At 41.3% G+C, this 17,552-nt stretch overlaps 2 protein-coding genes across 8 annotated transcripts; both read left to right on the forward strand.

The window, feature by feature from the left end:
* gpt2l (glutamic pyruvate transaminase (alanine aminotransferase) 2, like) lies at window positions 1–16,631 on the forward strand. 7 transcript variants are annotated; one of them, XM_034702777.1, is made up of 12 exons: window positions 1–128; window positions 4,799–4,985; window positions 8,939–9,028; window positions 9,223–9,331; window positions 9,511–9,644; window positions 10,216–10,459; window positions 11,125–11,204; window positions 11,292–11,428; window positions 11,514–11,688; window positions 12,810–12,965; window positions 14,339–14,451; window positions 15,612–16,102. In XM_034702777.1, exons 2-12 carry the CDS (start codon window positions 4,848–4,850, stop codon window positions 15,700–15,702), a joined length of 1,467 nt encoding a protein of 488 aa, XP_034558668.1. In that variant the 5' UTR covers window positions 1–128; window positions 4,799–4,847; the 3' UTR covers window positions 15,703–16,102. The 7 variants fall into 7 exon arrangements, with proteins under 7 accessions (XP_034558668.1, XP_034558672.1, XP_034558665.1 ...); XM_034702774.1 differs by having other exon boundaries at window positions 26–265; XM_034702778.1 differs by lacking the exon at window positions 1–128 and adding an exon at window positions 235–403.
* On the forward strand, window positions 410–2,557 carry fuz (fuzzy planar cell polarity protein). Its single transcript, XM_034702782.1, has one exon. The coding sequence runs from the start codon at window positions 580–582 to the stop codon at window positions 1,897–1,899; it is 1,320 nt and encodes a 439-aa protein (XP_034558673.1). The 5' UTR covers window positions 410–579; the 3' UTR covers window positions 1,900–2,557.
* Window positions 16,632–17,552: the final 921 nt, after the last annotated feature.

Below are 17,552 nucleotides of genomic sequence, written 5' to 3' on the forward strand. Positions count from 1 at the left end.
GTGACGTGACTCCGTGATCATGGTGATCACTGGACCAACTCTCGCGAGAAACGAGCTAACGGATGTCAGTTCCATGTGAACACCAGCGCTTCTATGAAAACCAGGGACTGATTCAGGGCTGAACCCAGGTCAGTGTTGTCGTCCTGCTCCTTCAGCAGATAACGCGGAGCTCGTAAATCACAGCTGCAGCTCGACCAGCCGAATGTACCCGCCTCTCGATAGCTTGAAGAATGAATCATGGGACATCGTTACTGTGGAAACGACGGTAACCTCTTTTGTTAACCTAGCATGAAACGTATTGTGTTACTAAAGCTCGTTTATGTTTGTCAAGTCCCACCATTATAGAGAGGTTTATCTGGTCGTTTAAGCGGTTTAAGCGTCTCCAGGGGAACAGCTCACCAAGGTAACGCTCCACATTTACTGATGCAACACTAGACACCGGTTTACCGATATTAGTCTGTCTCACGTGCTGTGGTTGTAGTAGCACAATCAGCTTAGTGAAGGACCCCTTTAGTTGAAAAGCGTGTCATTTTAGTGTGTCTACAAGAGTGGAGCCCGGCTAACGCTAGCTTTAGCCCCATGATGCTCCAGGATGGCTCCACGCAGCTCCTTTGCCTCACAGCCAGCAGCGGGGTCCCTCTGTTCACCAGAGGAGCCCACAAACAGCTGCCCTTCTCTGTCATCGGCTCTCTCAATGGCGTCCACATGTTCGGTAGTGGTCAGGGAGCAGTGTTGTCCTGCTGCGAGACTGAAGGCGGGGGTAAGGTGGTGTGGAGAGTCTTCCAGGACAGTGTGATGCTCATCGCTGTGAGTGGAGGTGGAGGTGGACGTGGGGGTGCAGGCAGCAGCAGCAGCAGCAAAGAGGAAGAGTACCATTTACAACGCCTCCTGGAGAATGTGTGGAACTGCCTGGTGCTGGTGCTGGGGCAGGATGAACTGGTCAATGTCCGGAATGTTGAGAGGCTGAAGAGGGATTTGCGGTCCTGCTTCTGCCTCATTGATCAACTGATGGAAGAGAAACAAGAGGGCATCCTGGGTAACCTAACGCACTGTGCTGATTCACTGATGCCCCCGAACCCTGTGCTTCTCCAAGAGACCCTGCAGGGCTTTGCTCAGGCTGCAGACAGTGAATTTGGCTGCCTTATAGTCCACGGACGGATAGCTGCAGCAACTGAGAAGTGGTGGCGTCTAGCCCCGCAAGAAGTTGTGCTGCTTTCTGCTTTAATGCGCTCCCTCTCGACCTCTGGTTCAGTCTCTTGTGATTACCCCGTCTTCCTTCCTCAAGGCAGCCCCACCGTGGCTCACCGTCTACTCCGCTTCCAGCTTCTCCCTGGGGCAGATGTGTGTGTGCTGTGCGGACCGACCCCTTCTCTGCACAGAGCCGAGAGTGGGCTGGTAGGCCGTTTCTGGACACCCCTGGTGGAGCACTTGAGAGACTGCCTAGCTGTTGGAGAGCGCTGTCTACCAGGATCTGTATCCCTACGCCCTGATGTCCTGGCACTTTTCCTCATCAACCGCGAAACCCGTCGCTCAGTCTCATGTGTTCGCACTCCCACCAATCATTCCCACAGTGACCTTCCATTGCCCTCAAAGCCCAGGTGCTGGGAGCTCTTGAAGCTCTTCTACATCTTCAGCACCACACGCTACTTCACGCAGGAGGAGACTGTGTGTGTTTCCCCAGAGGAGAGGGCTCAGAGGAGCAACACTGACAACTTTATCCTTGGATTCACTCACCAGCCGCTGCAGTGCTATCTTGTTACAGAAGAGTGCAAAAGCTTTGGACTTCAGACACAACAACACCAGCTCTTCCTGCTTGTCCCACTGTCAGTGCCCACCTTTGCATTACGCACCATGGCCACACAAACACTCTCTGACATAGTTGCAGCCACTGGGTTTTAATTAGATTATTATCTTCTTCACAAGAGCTTGAATTTCAATGATGTCATTGTTGTCTATTGATTAACAAGTCAGCAGATATCTACTGACATTTAGATTGATCTCATATCCTTTTTGATGAACGCAAACATGCACTGTCATGATGAGAGGTATAAAGACTCACATGTGCTAACTACTCTAAAACTAATGGAAACACAAATATGAAAACATCAGAAAATTTACCAAAGTAAAGTGCTTTAAGTTTTGTTTGCATTCATCAGCAAAGTCACTGTTGAGTCTAACTTCACTGGAGTCAAGGCTAGTCTTGTAGCAGCACTTAGCTTACGTTGAACTAAAGGAACACCAACTTTTTTGCTGGGAGTGTACTGTGATTCAAAAACCTTAGAGTCATGAAAAATCTTTGTTACACTGGGATGAGTACTGAGTACTGCTCTGGTTGATTTTGACATGTTGAATACTAGTGTTGAATGGTAACTTTCTCTGGGTGTCTGTGTATTGGATTGGTTTGTTCACAATTGTACTTTTTCTAATGTGAACAATAAAAGAACACTGCTTAGGTTATATTTGTTGAATGTCCATCACCAGCTTAACCCCAAAAAACTGTTAACCATTTACCTAACATGAAGACACAACAGCAACCAAAGTGTTCTTATGCTTTATTGTTACTATTTGACATTACGCACTTTGAAAGTGAAAAACGATTGTGTGTGGTTTTCGTATCTCTGTCATTGATTCGACAGCTGTGAAGCACATTGCCTTTATTTTGGACTCTAAGAACAGACACAAACTGAGAGCATCCATTATTCCCTTTAATAACGACCAATTAAAAATGTCAAAAACAGCCATTGCTCTCAGAGTATAACTCAATTACCTCACTGCATGTTGCCATAATAACACTGATTTGTGAACACGCACTCCATTTAATGAATACCTAAGCCATGATGATTGCAGCGTCTTTTATGCTAACACAATCATCTCAGACATGTATTGTAGGTACTGAGGTTGACTTGTTTATGTATGTATTTATTTATTTATTTATTATTTTTAAGGGGCAGATACAGTATACAAATACAAACTGAGAACAGCCATCCCATTCAAGCATCATAGTATTTGTAGTGAATGCTAAATTACACTTCAAATAGGTCGCAACAGATACAGCCAGAGGCGTCGCCAGGAATTCTGCCCCCCCTGAAAAGATATCTCAGTGGGCCCCATCACCACAGCCAACCCTACAAAATATAACATTGCTGCTATAATACAGGTTTATTTGCATTAAACAAAAATATATGCTTAAAAGTAACCTGGTTAACTGACTCATATCTAAGCTACATATTAATATTATTTTTGTTACAATTTTTCCAAATGTAACCGCACAATATCGACCTTTAGACTGTCCACCTCTTTAAACAAGATTATTTGAAGCCAAGTGATTTGTTGAATAACAACAAGAGGGCATTATTTGGTATAATCTAACCTCATGAAGTAAAATAAAACTCTAAAAACCTACAGTTTACTTTCAGTCAAATTCAGCCACATTTGATGCTATGAAAATATGACAATGACAATGACAAGCGTTTTTATACATAGACAGCTGTTTAAATCACACTAATAGCCGCATCCACATTGGTTGATCAAGGCTCACGGTCTGTTCCGCAGCTGCTGTCCACTCAGCAACCCAGGAGCTGCCTGCTGTTGACAGACAGCTGCGGTACAATTGTAAACAGAGACTCCCCTTTTTCCAGAAAAGAATTCTGAATGTTTATTTATTTATTCAGATGATTTTAGTTATCTTATTGCAGTTACAACAAAACAAAACAAAAGCGTAATAGAAAACTTTCAGGCCCATTATAGGGGCCCGTCCCCACTTGGTAGTCAGTCCCACCCCCCCTGAATTTCTTCGCTGTCCTAGTTTAACCTGTGAAACACGAACCAGTGGTGTAACCCAGTCCGAACTTCCCTATAAAGAGCTGTAAGCACTTAGCTACTGTCCTGACAAATGGAACCATACAGGATTTAAATTACTCCAGAGATATTTTAGATATTGTGTTTTCATTTTGTAAGCTCTCATTTAGCCACCTCAGCAAAACGAGGAACCAAAGGGCTCTGGTTGAGATAGGAGGAGCATCTCTTTTTTCTTTTTTTTTTTTAACTATGAAGAATTCAGACTCTCCTGCCAAACCGCGTGGAGCTCCCAGAACAAAAAGATGGGCTCAGTGTGTGCAGTGAGCCCGGCACAAAGTTGAAAGCTTCACCCTGTTGGGTTACATGATCCCCCTCCCTCTTCGATCCACGTCACTCCCCCAAGGCCGTGTGGGCTCAGTAACCGGAGAACAGGACTAGACTGACAGCCCCACGGTGTGTTGGATAACGGGGGAGAAGGAGGGGTGGACATAAAGCCACACAAAGGGGTGGGATACTCTGGCGGGTTGTATCGTTACCATGTGTACAGGGAACAAACCCCCACACTTGCAGAGAGGGAAGCAGAGTCACTGAGAGTTGATGCAGTCAGGATCTTTAGATACATCCTAGGATTGATCACTTTCAAATCCCCCCTTTGTACTTTCACCTCTGCAGGGGTCCAAAGGTCTGAGCGCATGGTCATTTTTAGGTTGTTGCTCCACTTGCACAACTTAAATTTCACTCTTCTCGAGTGAGGCAACCGGTGTTTTGCAGGTCGCAGCGCACGACTGAGGCTTGAAAAGTTTCACTTGTTCAGATAGAAAAAGAGACGGCCGTGTAAAATGTCAGCCACGCGGATGCAGCTGCTGTCCCCCAGAGTGTTCAGCCGGGGGCGAAGCGAGTTGTTCGCTGGCTGCAGTGGAGTGCAGCGGCCCGGCGCCGGTGCAGCACCCAGGGTCCGCTCACTGACCTCTCCTCCTCTATCCTACTCCTCTCCTGGCAGAGCGTTATCGAGTCTGAGTGCGACGCGGCGCGGACTCCCCCAAGAGAAAATGTCCGAGAACGGAGTGACGTCCCGGGGCAAAGTGTTGACCATCGACACCATGAACCCCACGGTGAAGAAGGTGGAGTACGCCGTGCGGGGGCCCATCGTGGCGCGGGCTGTGGAGCTGGAGAGGGAGCTGTCTGAGGTCTGTACAAGAGGCTGTGCTATCTCAGTGTTCGTGTGTTTGTATCACCTCCATCCTCCATGGACCATGCTTTGTTTCTGTTGTGTACCACGTGAAAGTCCAGCTTCTCATCCGTCACTGTGAAATTAATGTTGTTTGTCTTTTTATTTTATCAGCTCATGTATGCTTCTTCTAACGGCCACACTGTGACTAAAGTTGTGCAGCTTTTAGTAAAACAACAAACTAGATTTATCAGTACAAGAGGGGATTTAATATTTCACAGAAGGGATTTATTTAACTTTATTTAAAAGAAGAAGAAGTACTTGAAAACAGTTACAACGAGCCATAAAGAACATTTGATTCTCTTGGACATTGAGTTTTAATGATAGATTAAATGCAATAAAAATTTAATCAGCATGTTCATTTGCTGACTGTGTGCTTTTCAGCCCCTAGTAGATATCCAATCAGGGTCTTGTCTTTGACAAAACTGTGGATCAGTAAGCTCAGATTCCTGGTTATGCTCTCACCAACAAGGTGTAAACATTATCCCAAACTGAAAGTGTATTATCAATATCTGCTCTTTGAACACACCCTCTTGTCAAAGTCCATCAGTTAGACAGCAGTTCCGGAGGTTGTTTATCGTGCTGGAAAGTGTGTCATCTCTTATGAGCCGGATATCTTCCTTGTTTAATGTTAATGTCTAACCAGACATGGAAAGAAATAAAGATCCCCAGAGAGAGGTCAAAGTAAAACCCGAGATTGCATTTTTCATCAGCATCAGTATCTTTCTGTCTGACCTTCTGTGGATGCTCATAACTTTATCTTCAACCTTCCTGTCCCTTATCACGTAGTTTATTTGACAGCTGTAGACACCATACAGACTTTTATCTCTGTGATGCACCATCTAGAAACCAGTAGGAGTGGCTGAGGTTATATCTAAAAGTCTGCATCATACATTTTAAATATTTTGTTTAAATATATAAAATACAGATATCCTTTACATTAATCAGCACTATAAAAACAAAACATTCAAGCTCAGTTTGATCCCTTCCTCTTACACAGTTTATGGTGATGTGGCAACCAACTGTTAGTGTACCGAGTGCAGTGTGGTGTGAAAACTGTCCTCTCTTGAGTGCTTTGCTCAGGAAGGAAGATGAGTATGCCAACAGGTCCTTGCACAGGTGAAAGGCAAGGTAACACAGGCCAGCAGGGACTGTAATGACAGTGCTGACCTTTTTAACCAGATGGCCCACCAGCATTATAGGTTTTATGTGCTGTTCCTGTGGACTAATGCCTCTCAGCAGCTGATCCCCCTGTGCCTTTTATAAGATTTCCGTCCTCACTGTACCAGAATTTGATCAGGCGTTATCGATCTGATATTTAGGTGTTCAATGAGCAGAAGAAATTGTGCTGTAATTCAGCTGATTAAACACAGCTATGTTATCAAGGGATAGTAATGATTTGGTGGAAGAAAAGGGTAAGTACACAACTTTTTACAACTGGTAATGGACTCTCAAATCACCACAGTTCCATGTGAGACGGGGAAATCTGCAGTGTCATTGTTCACTGCCTGTGCCAGACCTTTCAAAAGTACAGTGGCCAGCCAAGAAGGCAAAAAATGTACCCACAGACGGATCAAGTGTAGTCCTTCCATCTTTGTTCCTCCCCTTTATTTTATGTACACCTCCCTTTCAAGCTGCAGATTGGATGTGTTCGGATTACTTTGGGAAACAGGTCGCAGAGGTAATCTACCTTTTATTCATGTATCAAACACAAACGCACACCCTGATCCCCTCCTCCAGTTTCTTCCACATGGTGTCATTTTGTAACTGAGATCTTTGTACTTCTTTAAAGTACAAGGCAGTCCTTGTTCTGTTTTCTTCCCCCATATACTAAAGCTGTGTTCAGCCTTCATAGCCTTATTAACCGGGGAATAAAATAAGGCAGACTTTGAGCCAGCTGACTGTACCAGTTAACACAGATAAAGGCTTTACACACGGTCGTTATGGTCTTTGTTTGTCTTAATGAGCACATTGCTGATAGTGAATAGGGACAATTTAGAGAATCGCTAGGGGAACAGACTAGAGACAAACAAAGACATTTTTTGACAAACTCTCTTCAGATATTCTGCCAAAGGGAAACGCTTTGTGCAGAACACAAATTGTAGGAATTTAAAATATATTGATCTAAATAATGAGTTTTTTTCTATCAACCTGTGTAAAGGGATAGTTTTCTATCTATTTATTTAATACGTACACTTTGCACTTTACTTGTACAGCTTCAGACACAACATGTTCCCTTTGCAAAGCCTTGGAAGTTAAAAAAACAAAAGAAAAAAACAAACAGTGCCTGAGTTTTATCATCTGTCAGAACTACAGCATTTCTTTGTTGGTGTTTTTTATCAGCGATGAAGGACAAACATCACGGGTTAGTCCCAAGGAGCAGAGGTCAGTTTGTCTCTAAAAGACCTCCTCAGCACGAACAGGCGGTTTCGTTGACCTGGGGGTGTTATTCTCCCATTGTAATGTTATTGGTCCGGGCCAGGATACGCCTCTTATATGTGACCAATGGGATCGCAGGGAGAGCCTCCTAAAAAGTGAACTGGACTGGAAAATTCAAACAAACAGGCTGTTTTGATTACAGCAGGATGTCAGTGTGAGGTTCAACTTGCGGCCTCTCCACAGTGTCACGCTGTTCCAACATCTGGTGTTAACAGTGTGTGTACGTGCCTGTGTCTGCCTGCATCACCATGTGTCCTCTGTCAGTGGTCTCACCTGCTCAAGGAGTTATTTTTTTTTTAGAAATGTTAATTGTTGTTTAAGAGGACGGTAAATGTGCACCTTCCAGTCTGGTAGTTGAGTCGTTCATATCATTTCTTGCATGAAGTTTCCTGCTGACACATCCTTTTCTCTCTCACTCTTCACTGAGGAAGTGAAAAGTCTGTGTGTGAATGTGTCAAGAGGTCAGTGGTATCAGCAGGATTACATGGTTTGCATGGGTGGAAACTTCCCATGTTTGCTCAAGCCATCTGCATTAAGGTTTTTGCAGACATGCTAAATATTTTTTACGTAACGGCTTCTTAAACCCTTCTTATTAATCAAGTTTAATGTAAAAAATAGAGCATGTATTAAACTTTGCACATGCTCTTTCTAGTGTTCTGCAAGCGTGTGTATGAAAGGTATACAAGAAAGATAAAGTGGGCTGTAAAACTAACCCCATGGAAAATAAAATGGATGTTTTTTTCTTGCAAAAGAAGTTGTGTTTACATTTGGGTTTCAGATTAAAACATATTTAATAATAAACTTGTAGAATGCATTTCTTTCCTCATAAAAGCACAGCAGGGCCAGTTTCATGTCCTTGTTTTGTGCCTGCATAGGGTTTTTTTTGGCCAATTTAGCTGTGAAAGCTGTAACATCCATGGAAAAGCTGCCTGTTCATAGCAACTTTACTTCAGGGTTTCATATAGTCTGGAGTCACAGAAAGTCCTCTACCAATTTGTTTATTCCTCTTAATTCACGTACAGACATGGTCAAAATAAAGATATGATAAGATAACTGTTTATTGAGCATTTTAGTTTTAATATCTGGCATTAGCACCCAAGTGCAGGGAAGTCACAAATGCAGCCAAGCTAACAGCTGATATAAGTCATCCCTGAATGTGGTCATGTGTGAACCACTGAAGCTGCTGTGATCTCAGCAGCTGCTGCACTCTCAGCCTCTTGCAGCATGCATATTTATGGCAAAGTTATGTATGTTTATGAATGTGTGTAGGCACAGTGTCAAGGGTGTTATGGAGCTGCAAGTGCTTCCCAGACCACCGTGTTCCCTTTAGTCATTGTAGTCAGCTGTGTTAACAGTTAGTCGTTATATATTTCAGAAAAATAATGATGTCATGTGTTGTGTTTAAACTTAATGCTCTAATTGTTCACACCTTTTCCTGTATCATTTACGCATTTACTTCTTGTGGCATTGCAGGGAATGAAGAAGCCTTTTGCCGAGGTCATAAAGGCCAACATCGGTGATGCACACGCCATGGGCCAGCAGCCAATCACTTTCTTCAGACAGGTCTGCTCCTATGCCCCTCCCCCCACCTTTCATCTAAATTTAACACCTCCCTTCTGACCTGTCAATGTTGATGAAACTGATTTCTTCCTCCACAGCCAAATTGCTGTCAATCATTTCTTTCCTGCACCATGCAGTAATATGTGAAGGAAATTGCATAACATCGCTTTCACCCTCACACCTCTCTTTATTTCAAGGTCTTGGCACTCTGCTCCTACCCTGAACTGCTGAATGACAGCACCTTCCCAGAGGATGCTAAAAGTAGAGCACGCCGCATTCTGCAGTCCTGTGGGGGGAACAGTATGGGTGTGTATCTCTGTCCAAGCACAAAACGCTTTGCATCACCCCGGCTGCTAATGATCACCTTTAGTCTCATCATTATATGCTCACATGTGCCTTTAAGTTTGCTCTTTGGCTATATCTTATTGTGTTAAAGTATAAGCTGTTACAGCAGCTGGTCTTACCTCCACGTGTTTCTCCCTCAGGTTCCTACAGTGCCAGTCAGGGCATCGATGCTGTGCGTCACGATGTTGCCCGCTACATTGAGCGAAGGGATGGCGGTGTGCCCTGCGACCCAGACAACATTTACCTCACTACAGGGGCCAGCGACGGCATTGTGGTACAAATTACCTTTCATTTGTTCTGCTGACTTTCTCCCTGCTCTACTTTCAATACTGAGTGTTTAGTTCTCCTAAGAGATCAGGAATGCAATGAAACCCTCCTGCAGAGTTATGCTGTAAAGCTACTTTGTCTTCATCTTAGCATGTTGAATTTATTCACACAGCTGACTCAACAAATTAGATGTGTCTTGCAATGAAGCCTTCATCAGTGGGGTCTCTTTTTAAAAGACAAATAAGAAAATTAAAGCTGCAAAATAATGGAAAATAAACGCCTTCAAAAATAAAACCTGTGTGATAATAAAGTAGGATCACTGAGGCCAAAGCCTTTTAGTTGTTATCTTCTATAAGCTGAATTACCTTCTTTAAAACCCCTCAGTATTGGTTCTCTATTAACCTTTGTTTTAATTGGCTCATTGGTGTTATTAAACTAACAAGTGATGCCTCCCTGAAAAAGAGAAACACAGATGCAGAGCACCAAACTCAAACTCTTTCAGTCTTTACCTCACGTTTGTAATATGCCACATTGTTTACATGCAGTTCTGACCTCATCTCTCCATCCTGCTCTTGTAGACCATGCTGAAGTTGCTTGTTTGTGGCGAGGGTGCCAGCCGCGCAGGCGTTATGATCTCCATACCTCAGTATCCCCTGTACTCAGCCGCTCTGGCTGAGCTGGGCGCAGTTCAGGTCAACTATTACCTTAACGAGGAGAAATGCTGGAGCATGGACATCAGCGAGCTGCAGCGTTCCTTGGATGAGGCCCGGCAACACTGCAATCCTCGAGCCCTGTGCATTATCAACCCCGGAAACCCCACTGGTAAAGTATTCTGTGTGTTTTCCATATAAGTGGTTCTAGTTTGTGTTAGCTGTTTCTCGTTTTTCATACATATGAAAACATCCGGCTCAGCACTCTAACTAATACAGAATAACAGCTTTAGGGGGTAGGAAACGGGTCATAAAAACATGTTTTTGGTAATTATTTTGCATTGCTTCTCCTGATATACCACATAACATCCTAAAGTTGAGACTGTTCATCTTGAAAACATTGGTTTAACAACAACCTGAACTCGAGGTCTACTTCCTAACTTTATTCCTGTTCTGAGCAACATGTTGTTGACTTCCTCTCTGCCTAGGTGGTGGCTCAGCTTTCATCATGTAGCCTCAAAATAGGTCACAGATGTTTTTACAATTTTGATTGATAATTCCGGGGTCATGGAAACAAAATATAAAGCATTTCATAGAGCTAGAATCTATCTGGGGTTCTGCAGCTACATGGTACACATACACAACCTCCTCAAGCACACCCAGGAATTAAGATTATTGAGTCCTACCTGCATAAATTGTCCATATAATTATGTCTCTCTTTAATAACAATCCCTGCACTTCTCAAAGAAGAGCCACAAGATGGCAGCAAATAGACATAACTGCTTGCTTTATAACTACTTCAAAACTCTCTCCTTGATGGGTCTTTCTCATTCACAGGTCAGGTTCAGAACAGAGACTGCATTGAGGATGTGATTCGATTTGCAGCAAAGGAACGTCTCTTCCTCATGGCTGATGAGGTACTCTATCTACATCACTTTTAACATGCAGCTTCTCTTTTGTGCTCTGTTTCCTGTAACAAGTGTCATTCTGTGTTTATCTCCCAGGTGTATCAGGATAATGTGTATGCTGAAGGTTGCCAGTTCCACTCTTTTAAGAAGGTTCTGTTTGACATGGGGCCAGAGTACTACAACACAGTGGAGCTGGCATCTTTCCACTCTACCTCCAAATGCTACATGGGAGAGTAAGTTGTTTTTAAAACACCCTGCGCTCTTTTCTGGGTTCTTTATGTTTCTTAGGCACATCCACATGCTTTCCCTCCCTCTTAGGTGTGGTTTCCGCGGAGGCTACATGGAGATCATCAACATGGACGATGAGGTGAAGGCTCAGTTGACCAAGCTGGTGTCCGTCCGTCTGTGTCCTCCTGTTCCTGGACAGGCTTTGATGGACCTGGTGGTCAACCCTCCACAGCCTGGAGAACCCTCATATGCCAACTTCATCAAGGTATACAGTCTACATCCCACAACTATTTATTTGCATTTGGCTCGCAACAAAATAATTAATCCACCAGTATTCTGTAGCTTGACCTTTTAGGTTGACTATCGGTACAGTGACAGAAGTATCATTTCACACTCTCGAGTGCTGTTGATTATGGATTTTACTTGGCTTTATTGCTTTATTTTTCAAGGTGAGACATAAAAACTGCAGAATTGTCTCACCTTTTGGTAATTCGTAGCTGATTTACTTTTCTGGAGTAGTGTTTGGCACAGAGGTTAAACGTTGCTGTAGCAAAATTGCCAGAACTTTCTTCACTTTATTTCACTTTTTTTTATCTTTATCCAACTAATATCATTCTGTAAGACATTCAGTATGCATTATACAATGTTATTTCCTGTTAATTATTGCTGGTAATAAGTGAGTCAATTGTGGTTGTAAATGATTTTCTTACGGCAACGAGGGACTGCAATCATTGTAATGGTCAGTGCATCACAATACTGTTTATTATTATTATTATTATTATTATTATTATTATTATTATTATTATTATTATTATTAATAACATTATTAACATTAATACTATTACTAGTATTAGCATTATCAACATTATTATTATTATTATTGTTATTATTATGATGATGATGATGATGATCATTATTATAATTATAATCATCTTATTATCATTATTATTAGTATTTTTATTATATCATGCATGGAGCTGCTTTGTGACATTTTTCATAATGACATTAAGATATTTAAGATAATTTCAATCCTAGAATTCATAACTTTTTCATAGATGTAATTTGTAAACATTCAAGCAGAAAACTTAATTACAATTTGAGAGAAACAGCAGGCCATTGTTTCACTTTTAAAAAAGATAAAGAAATAGACTCCGTCATATTATCTAAAACACCTTTTTTTGAAGTAGAACCAGTAAGACAATTGTGTCTAACAACCTCCTTGAGTTTGCAAAACCGAGGATTTCCACATGAGATAACTGACTGTAGAACAGCCAGTCCAAGCATCACAAATGTTGTGATTTGTTTTTTCCGCTTCTCGTACCGTCTCTGGTTGATTTACTCTCACTTTCTCTGTCGTGTGTTTTTCCTTGTCTCTCCCTCATCCAGGAGCGCACAGCCACTTTAAGTGCCTTGGCAGAGAAGGCCAAGCTTACAGAGCAAGTTCTTAATACGGTGAAAGGCATCAGCTGCAATCCCGTGCAGGGTGCCATGTACTCCTTCCCATGCATAACCATCCCCGAGAAGGCCGTCAAAGAGGCCATGGTCAGTCCTTACCCTCTTCTCGTAAATGATTCAGTAATTCAAGTAGCTCTATTGTCACTTCAAGTAAGTGGCATTGATAAATTGTAGTGGGTAGATATGAATAAAAATAAGTTATACACATTTAGAGGAATTCTACTTCATACTCTTGTTAAGCTGCTACTTGCTTCCTCCTCAACAGACCTTTAGCACGGATACTCAATAGCTGCTATTAAATAGTTTTGCAGGAAAAAATATGAAGTGCAGATAGACAAGAAAGCATCGGTGCATTCTCATGCACTCTGCTGCATTAAGTAACTCTTTAACCGGGTTCGGTGCATCCACCTCCCTGTCTGCTTAAGGGAACAAATGATTTCCAATAGCTTGTTGTTGTGTCCCTGCTGAGGTTGACTGCTCAGTAGGAACTTCAGGGGGGGTTGATGAGCCGAGCTGAGAATCTGATTACACTAACACATTAGAAGGTCAGAGGAAAACTGACCTACTGACACCTGATCAATCGCAGTGACTCCGCACAGCGTCTCTTATTTGTTTTTAGCCGTGCTGTAACCCTAAAACCTGTATGAACGCAAAGCCTTTAACATCTGTCTTGCTAACATTACCATGCACGCCTCAAATAGAGCTGCTGAGCAGCCAACTGAGCTCATTCAACCACCTCTAAGGCTGAGGGATTTTTACTGAAGTGTCTTTTATCTGGAGAAGATGAGATGTACTTCACATTTGTTGAACCTCAAAACAGTACTCATTTGTTTTTTAATTTCCACTAGTCTTTGGTTATCTTTCTGTTGATGAGGGAACTTTATTGTGCTTACTCAGAGTACAGCTCTAAAGGACTCAAATTACTCATGAATACAGCAATAATGAAACTGAACAAAATGGTTGCCCTGAAAGTGTAGAAACAATTAACAGTTATAATGGAAGAACTTTGAAGAGTTTTTAAGGAGGTTCTCCGGGAATATGGTGGTGTATAAATACCTTTGTAACACATTTGTATGTACAAAGCACAAGAATGTACTGCTTGTAACAAAAAGATTCTCAATAGAGCTGTTCCTGAATTTACCTCTGTACAATTTTACTCAGCACAGATTTGATTTCCTACAAATTAAAAATCCTTGTAGTATGATACAATAAAATAACAGTGTTCCTAGAAAGCATTGAAGTGGGAGTGCTTCAAAAAAGATGAATAGTACTTTAAGTAAGAAGGCTACAATGAGTCATAGGTCTCCTATAAATACAGTTTATGTTCACAGCAAACTACACTCATTGAAACCTCAAAGTCGCAGAATACTTTTAAATACCTTTTAGTTGCAACCTTAATTTTCTCAGAATATGAAGTCTCAAATAGTACTTACTCTGATGTTTGTTTTCCTCTCTGTTAGGAAAGCGGTCAGCAGCCAGATATGTTTTACTGCATGAAGATGCTGGAGGAGACGGGGATCTGCCTTGTGCCTGGAAGCGGCTTTGGCCAGAAGGACGGAACCTACCATTTCAGGTACAGAACACATTATAATAGAAACATGCATCTTGTATTAGGGCTGAAAATAACAAATTTACAATTTGACATTATAATAACTGATTTTCTACCTTTTTAAGTATTAAACTGGCTCATAATTTGAGCTATTAAAAGTCCAAGAAAAGGCTTGTAACTACTCCCTTGTTTCTAAGTTGAGCCTAAAAACTAAAGGAAAAAAACTTGATCAGAAGAATGTTTCCTTTTTTTGCTGACTTGCATTATCCGAACTCTTGGTTCTCAAGTTTTGACTGTTCACTAATTAGTGACTGTACACCATTGTTGTGAATGATGAATTTTGATATCAAAGCCCCTTTCAAATCTCTCTATGAGCTTAGCTGACAGCAATTTATAAAGCTCACATCACATCGGAAAGAGTCACTTACTTGTAAAAGTTACATGTTACTAGGTAAGATGCAGTATCCTCTTCATGCAGATCTGTAGCCTGTAAAAACACTATATTAAATCAACTTTGTCCTCATCTCTGCACAGCAGAAGTCAAACACCTTAGATCATATACAAGATTTCTCATTTAATCTCCCCCTTTGGTTAAAGGAAGAGAATGGATTGAATTTGATTTTGCGTTCTAACCAAAGTCTGTATAAAATATTGACGGCACAACAGTTCCCATAAAGTGAAGCCAAAACCTTTAGAACTCCCCCCTGGTGATTGGCCCCAGTAATAGTCTTAAGCCTGCTTCCTCCATTATAGCAAAAAAACACGAGTCAAACCAGAAAAGTTAAACAATGCTTTCTGTCGTAGTAGTTAGCTGATGATGATGTCATACAGATTTTTATTCAATTGTTTGATGTAAAAGAGAGAGGATGTGACATCACGATTGACAGCTCTGTTGCCAATTGCTGTAGCAGAAGAGGTGTGGTTTCAATTTAATGGCTCCACCAGCCTGATTACTTGCCCAATGCCCATGCATTGCCTGCAAGAAAAGGCTACATTGTAATGTGTCAGTAATCCATCAGGGTTGTTTATTGGCTTCACTTTTTTACAATGAGAGGAAATGGAAGCGTGTAATCCATTTTTATACATTGTCAATGTTTTTAGCTTTTAAATCCCAATCAAAGCATGGAGTGTGAATGAAATAGTTTCTTGGTTGATTGCTGCTCTTCTGCTCTCTGCCCTCCCAGAATGACCATCTTGCCACCGACAGACAAGCTGAAGATCCTGCTGAGCAAAGTCAAAGAGTTCCACCAGAACTTCACACAGCAGTACTCATAAGTTCTTTCCTCCCTCACCCACCAAGGGAGGAGCTTAACCGACACAACCAAAAGCCAATCAGAATTTAACTGTCACTAATAAGTGCCTTCTCTACAGCGGCTCTGGTGGTCTCTGTGACGACACACTTCAGCCTCAACAGCTGTCTACTTTGGACATTCACAGACTGTACACAAGGCACTGTTATATGTCAGAAGACAAAACAAAACTGGAGATTAAGGAAATAAGTCACAGGCGTGTGGGTCTGGATTGAAAACATAGTTTCATCCTGTGAGAGTATGAAGGATGTACAGTATGTACTGTAGGTTTATGTTTTTTTGTGAATATGAGTAATAGATTGCTAATGTGAATACCAATATAAACAAGAGAGGCTAAAATAAAGAGAAAGTAATGCTGCTTGAAATCTTGAGTACATATTCAACTGTTTAAAATATCTCATTCCTGCAGGCAGTACTCAGCAGGGAGATATGCAGGACAGACATTTGCATGATGATTCAGAGATGATTTTGTAGAATCAAAAAAATGTTAACAGTGTATGTTATGTCTCGTTGTTTTGGAACGAGCTGTCAGATGGGTTCAGAGTTATTATTAAGACAAAAAGGTCAGTCTCCTTTGACCGCCAGCATTGATGAAAGCTGTTATGGCTGTAATTCTTCTTTATACCAATTTCATCTGTTGCAGGTATACTGACAAAAAATATTAACATTCTTTTTTAAATCTTCATGCTTCATTCAAAGAAGTTAGTAGGCATTATTATGATTTTTGTGCAGAAACTAATATTTAGTTTAACAACAGTTTTCATTCTTAAAAGCAACATAAACATGCAGTGGTCATCATTTTTTATCACTGCAATCATTGTACTGTTAAATGCCAAGGAGTACAGTTCATCATTCATCCAATGTAACTCATTAAAGATATAAGAATGGTTGAAAGTGGGGCATTGTCGTGTTTGACAGAAAAAATTGTACAAATGATACATTTAATTTTAGTCTATTATTATTAAGAAAGTCTGTTGTTATATAGTCAGTAGTCTTGTGTGCCTGAGCAAACCTTGACTTACATTATATATTATAATTTTACTGGCTTTATTACTTCCGTCATTCAGTCAACTTATACCTGTACTGATAGTATATTTGTGGTACATATCACACTTCTTGTAGCACTGATGCTAAACCACAATCAGCATATAAAAGTATGACATTTTAAGTGATTCAAGTAAGACACATCAATATCAGAGCACCAAACAAGCTACAAATGAAATATTGCATTTTATTTATGTAAGGAGCTAACATTTTTGCCAACAGGCAGAGGTGCAGTGTGCAAGGCTACTTCCGACAGATGGTTGATTGGATATGAGTGTGATCAGGTAGTCCCTAATATCGCTTTTGCTGTTCAGAATGAATGATCGGTATGGAGTTTGGACCAATCAGAATCAAGTATTGAACACAGCCACGTAGTCATTTTTTTAAACTTGCAAACATATTAGGCAAAGTTTTGTGTATTACTCATCCTGCAGATTTAGTGAAACATTTCCATTCATGTGGAACCTTGTGCACGTAAGTACATTTTTTCCTCTTCTTTTACCTCTGTTTTGGTCTCCACCAACTCCTGATTTGTATTTATTCTAATTCTAACAATTATTTTTGCAACACAAGGTTTATTAGAGCTGTTGAAGTGAACCACAACACTTCAGCAGTAAAACCCAAACCAGTTACCCCAGTGCGTTGAGGGAAAGTGCATGGTTAGGCGATACTCATCTATCTAATGTAAAAGCAGCTGTTTTATTTGATTAGCCCTCCTATAATCTATTATTGCAGCTTTAAATCTTCTGGCAAAAAGAAGTCCGGCTTAAG

Source organism: Notolabrus celidotus, chromosome 15 (genome assembly GCF_009762535.1).
Source record: "Notolabrus celidotus isolate fNotCel1 chromosome 15, fNotCel1.pri, whole genome shotgun sequence".
In the NCBI taxonomy this organism is placed as follows: Eukaryota; Metazoa; Chordata; class Actinopteri; order Labriformes; family Labridae; genus Notolabrus; species Notolabrus celidotus.

Excerpts from the sequence above, each read along its gene's own strand:
- gpt2l (XM_034702773.1), top strand. The coding sequence starts at position 4,638 with ATGTCAGCCACGCGGATGCAGCTGCTGTCCCCCAGAGTGTTCAGCCGG. Across the intron at positions 4,986-8,938 it reads TGGAGAGGGAGCTGTCTGAG|GGAATGAAGAAGCCTTTTGC; the intron begins GTCTGTACAAGA and ends GTGGCATTGCAG. Across the intron at positions 12,966-14,338 it reads AGGCCGTCAAAGAGGCCATG|GAAAGCGGTCAGCAGCCAGA; the intron begins GTCAGTCCTTAC and ends CCTCTCTGTTAG.
- fuz (XM_034702782.1), top strand. The coding sequence starts at position 580 with ATGATGCTCCAGGATGGCTCCACGCAGCTCCTTTGCCTCACAGCCAGC.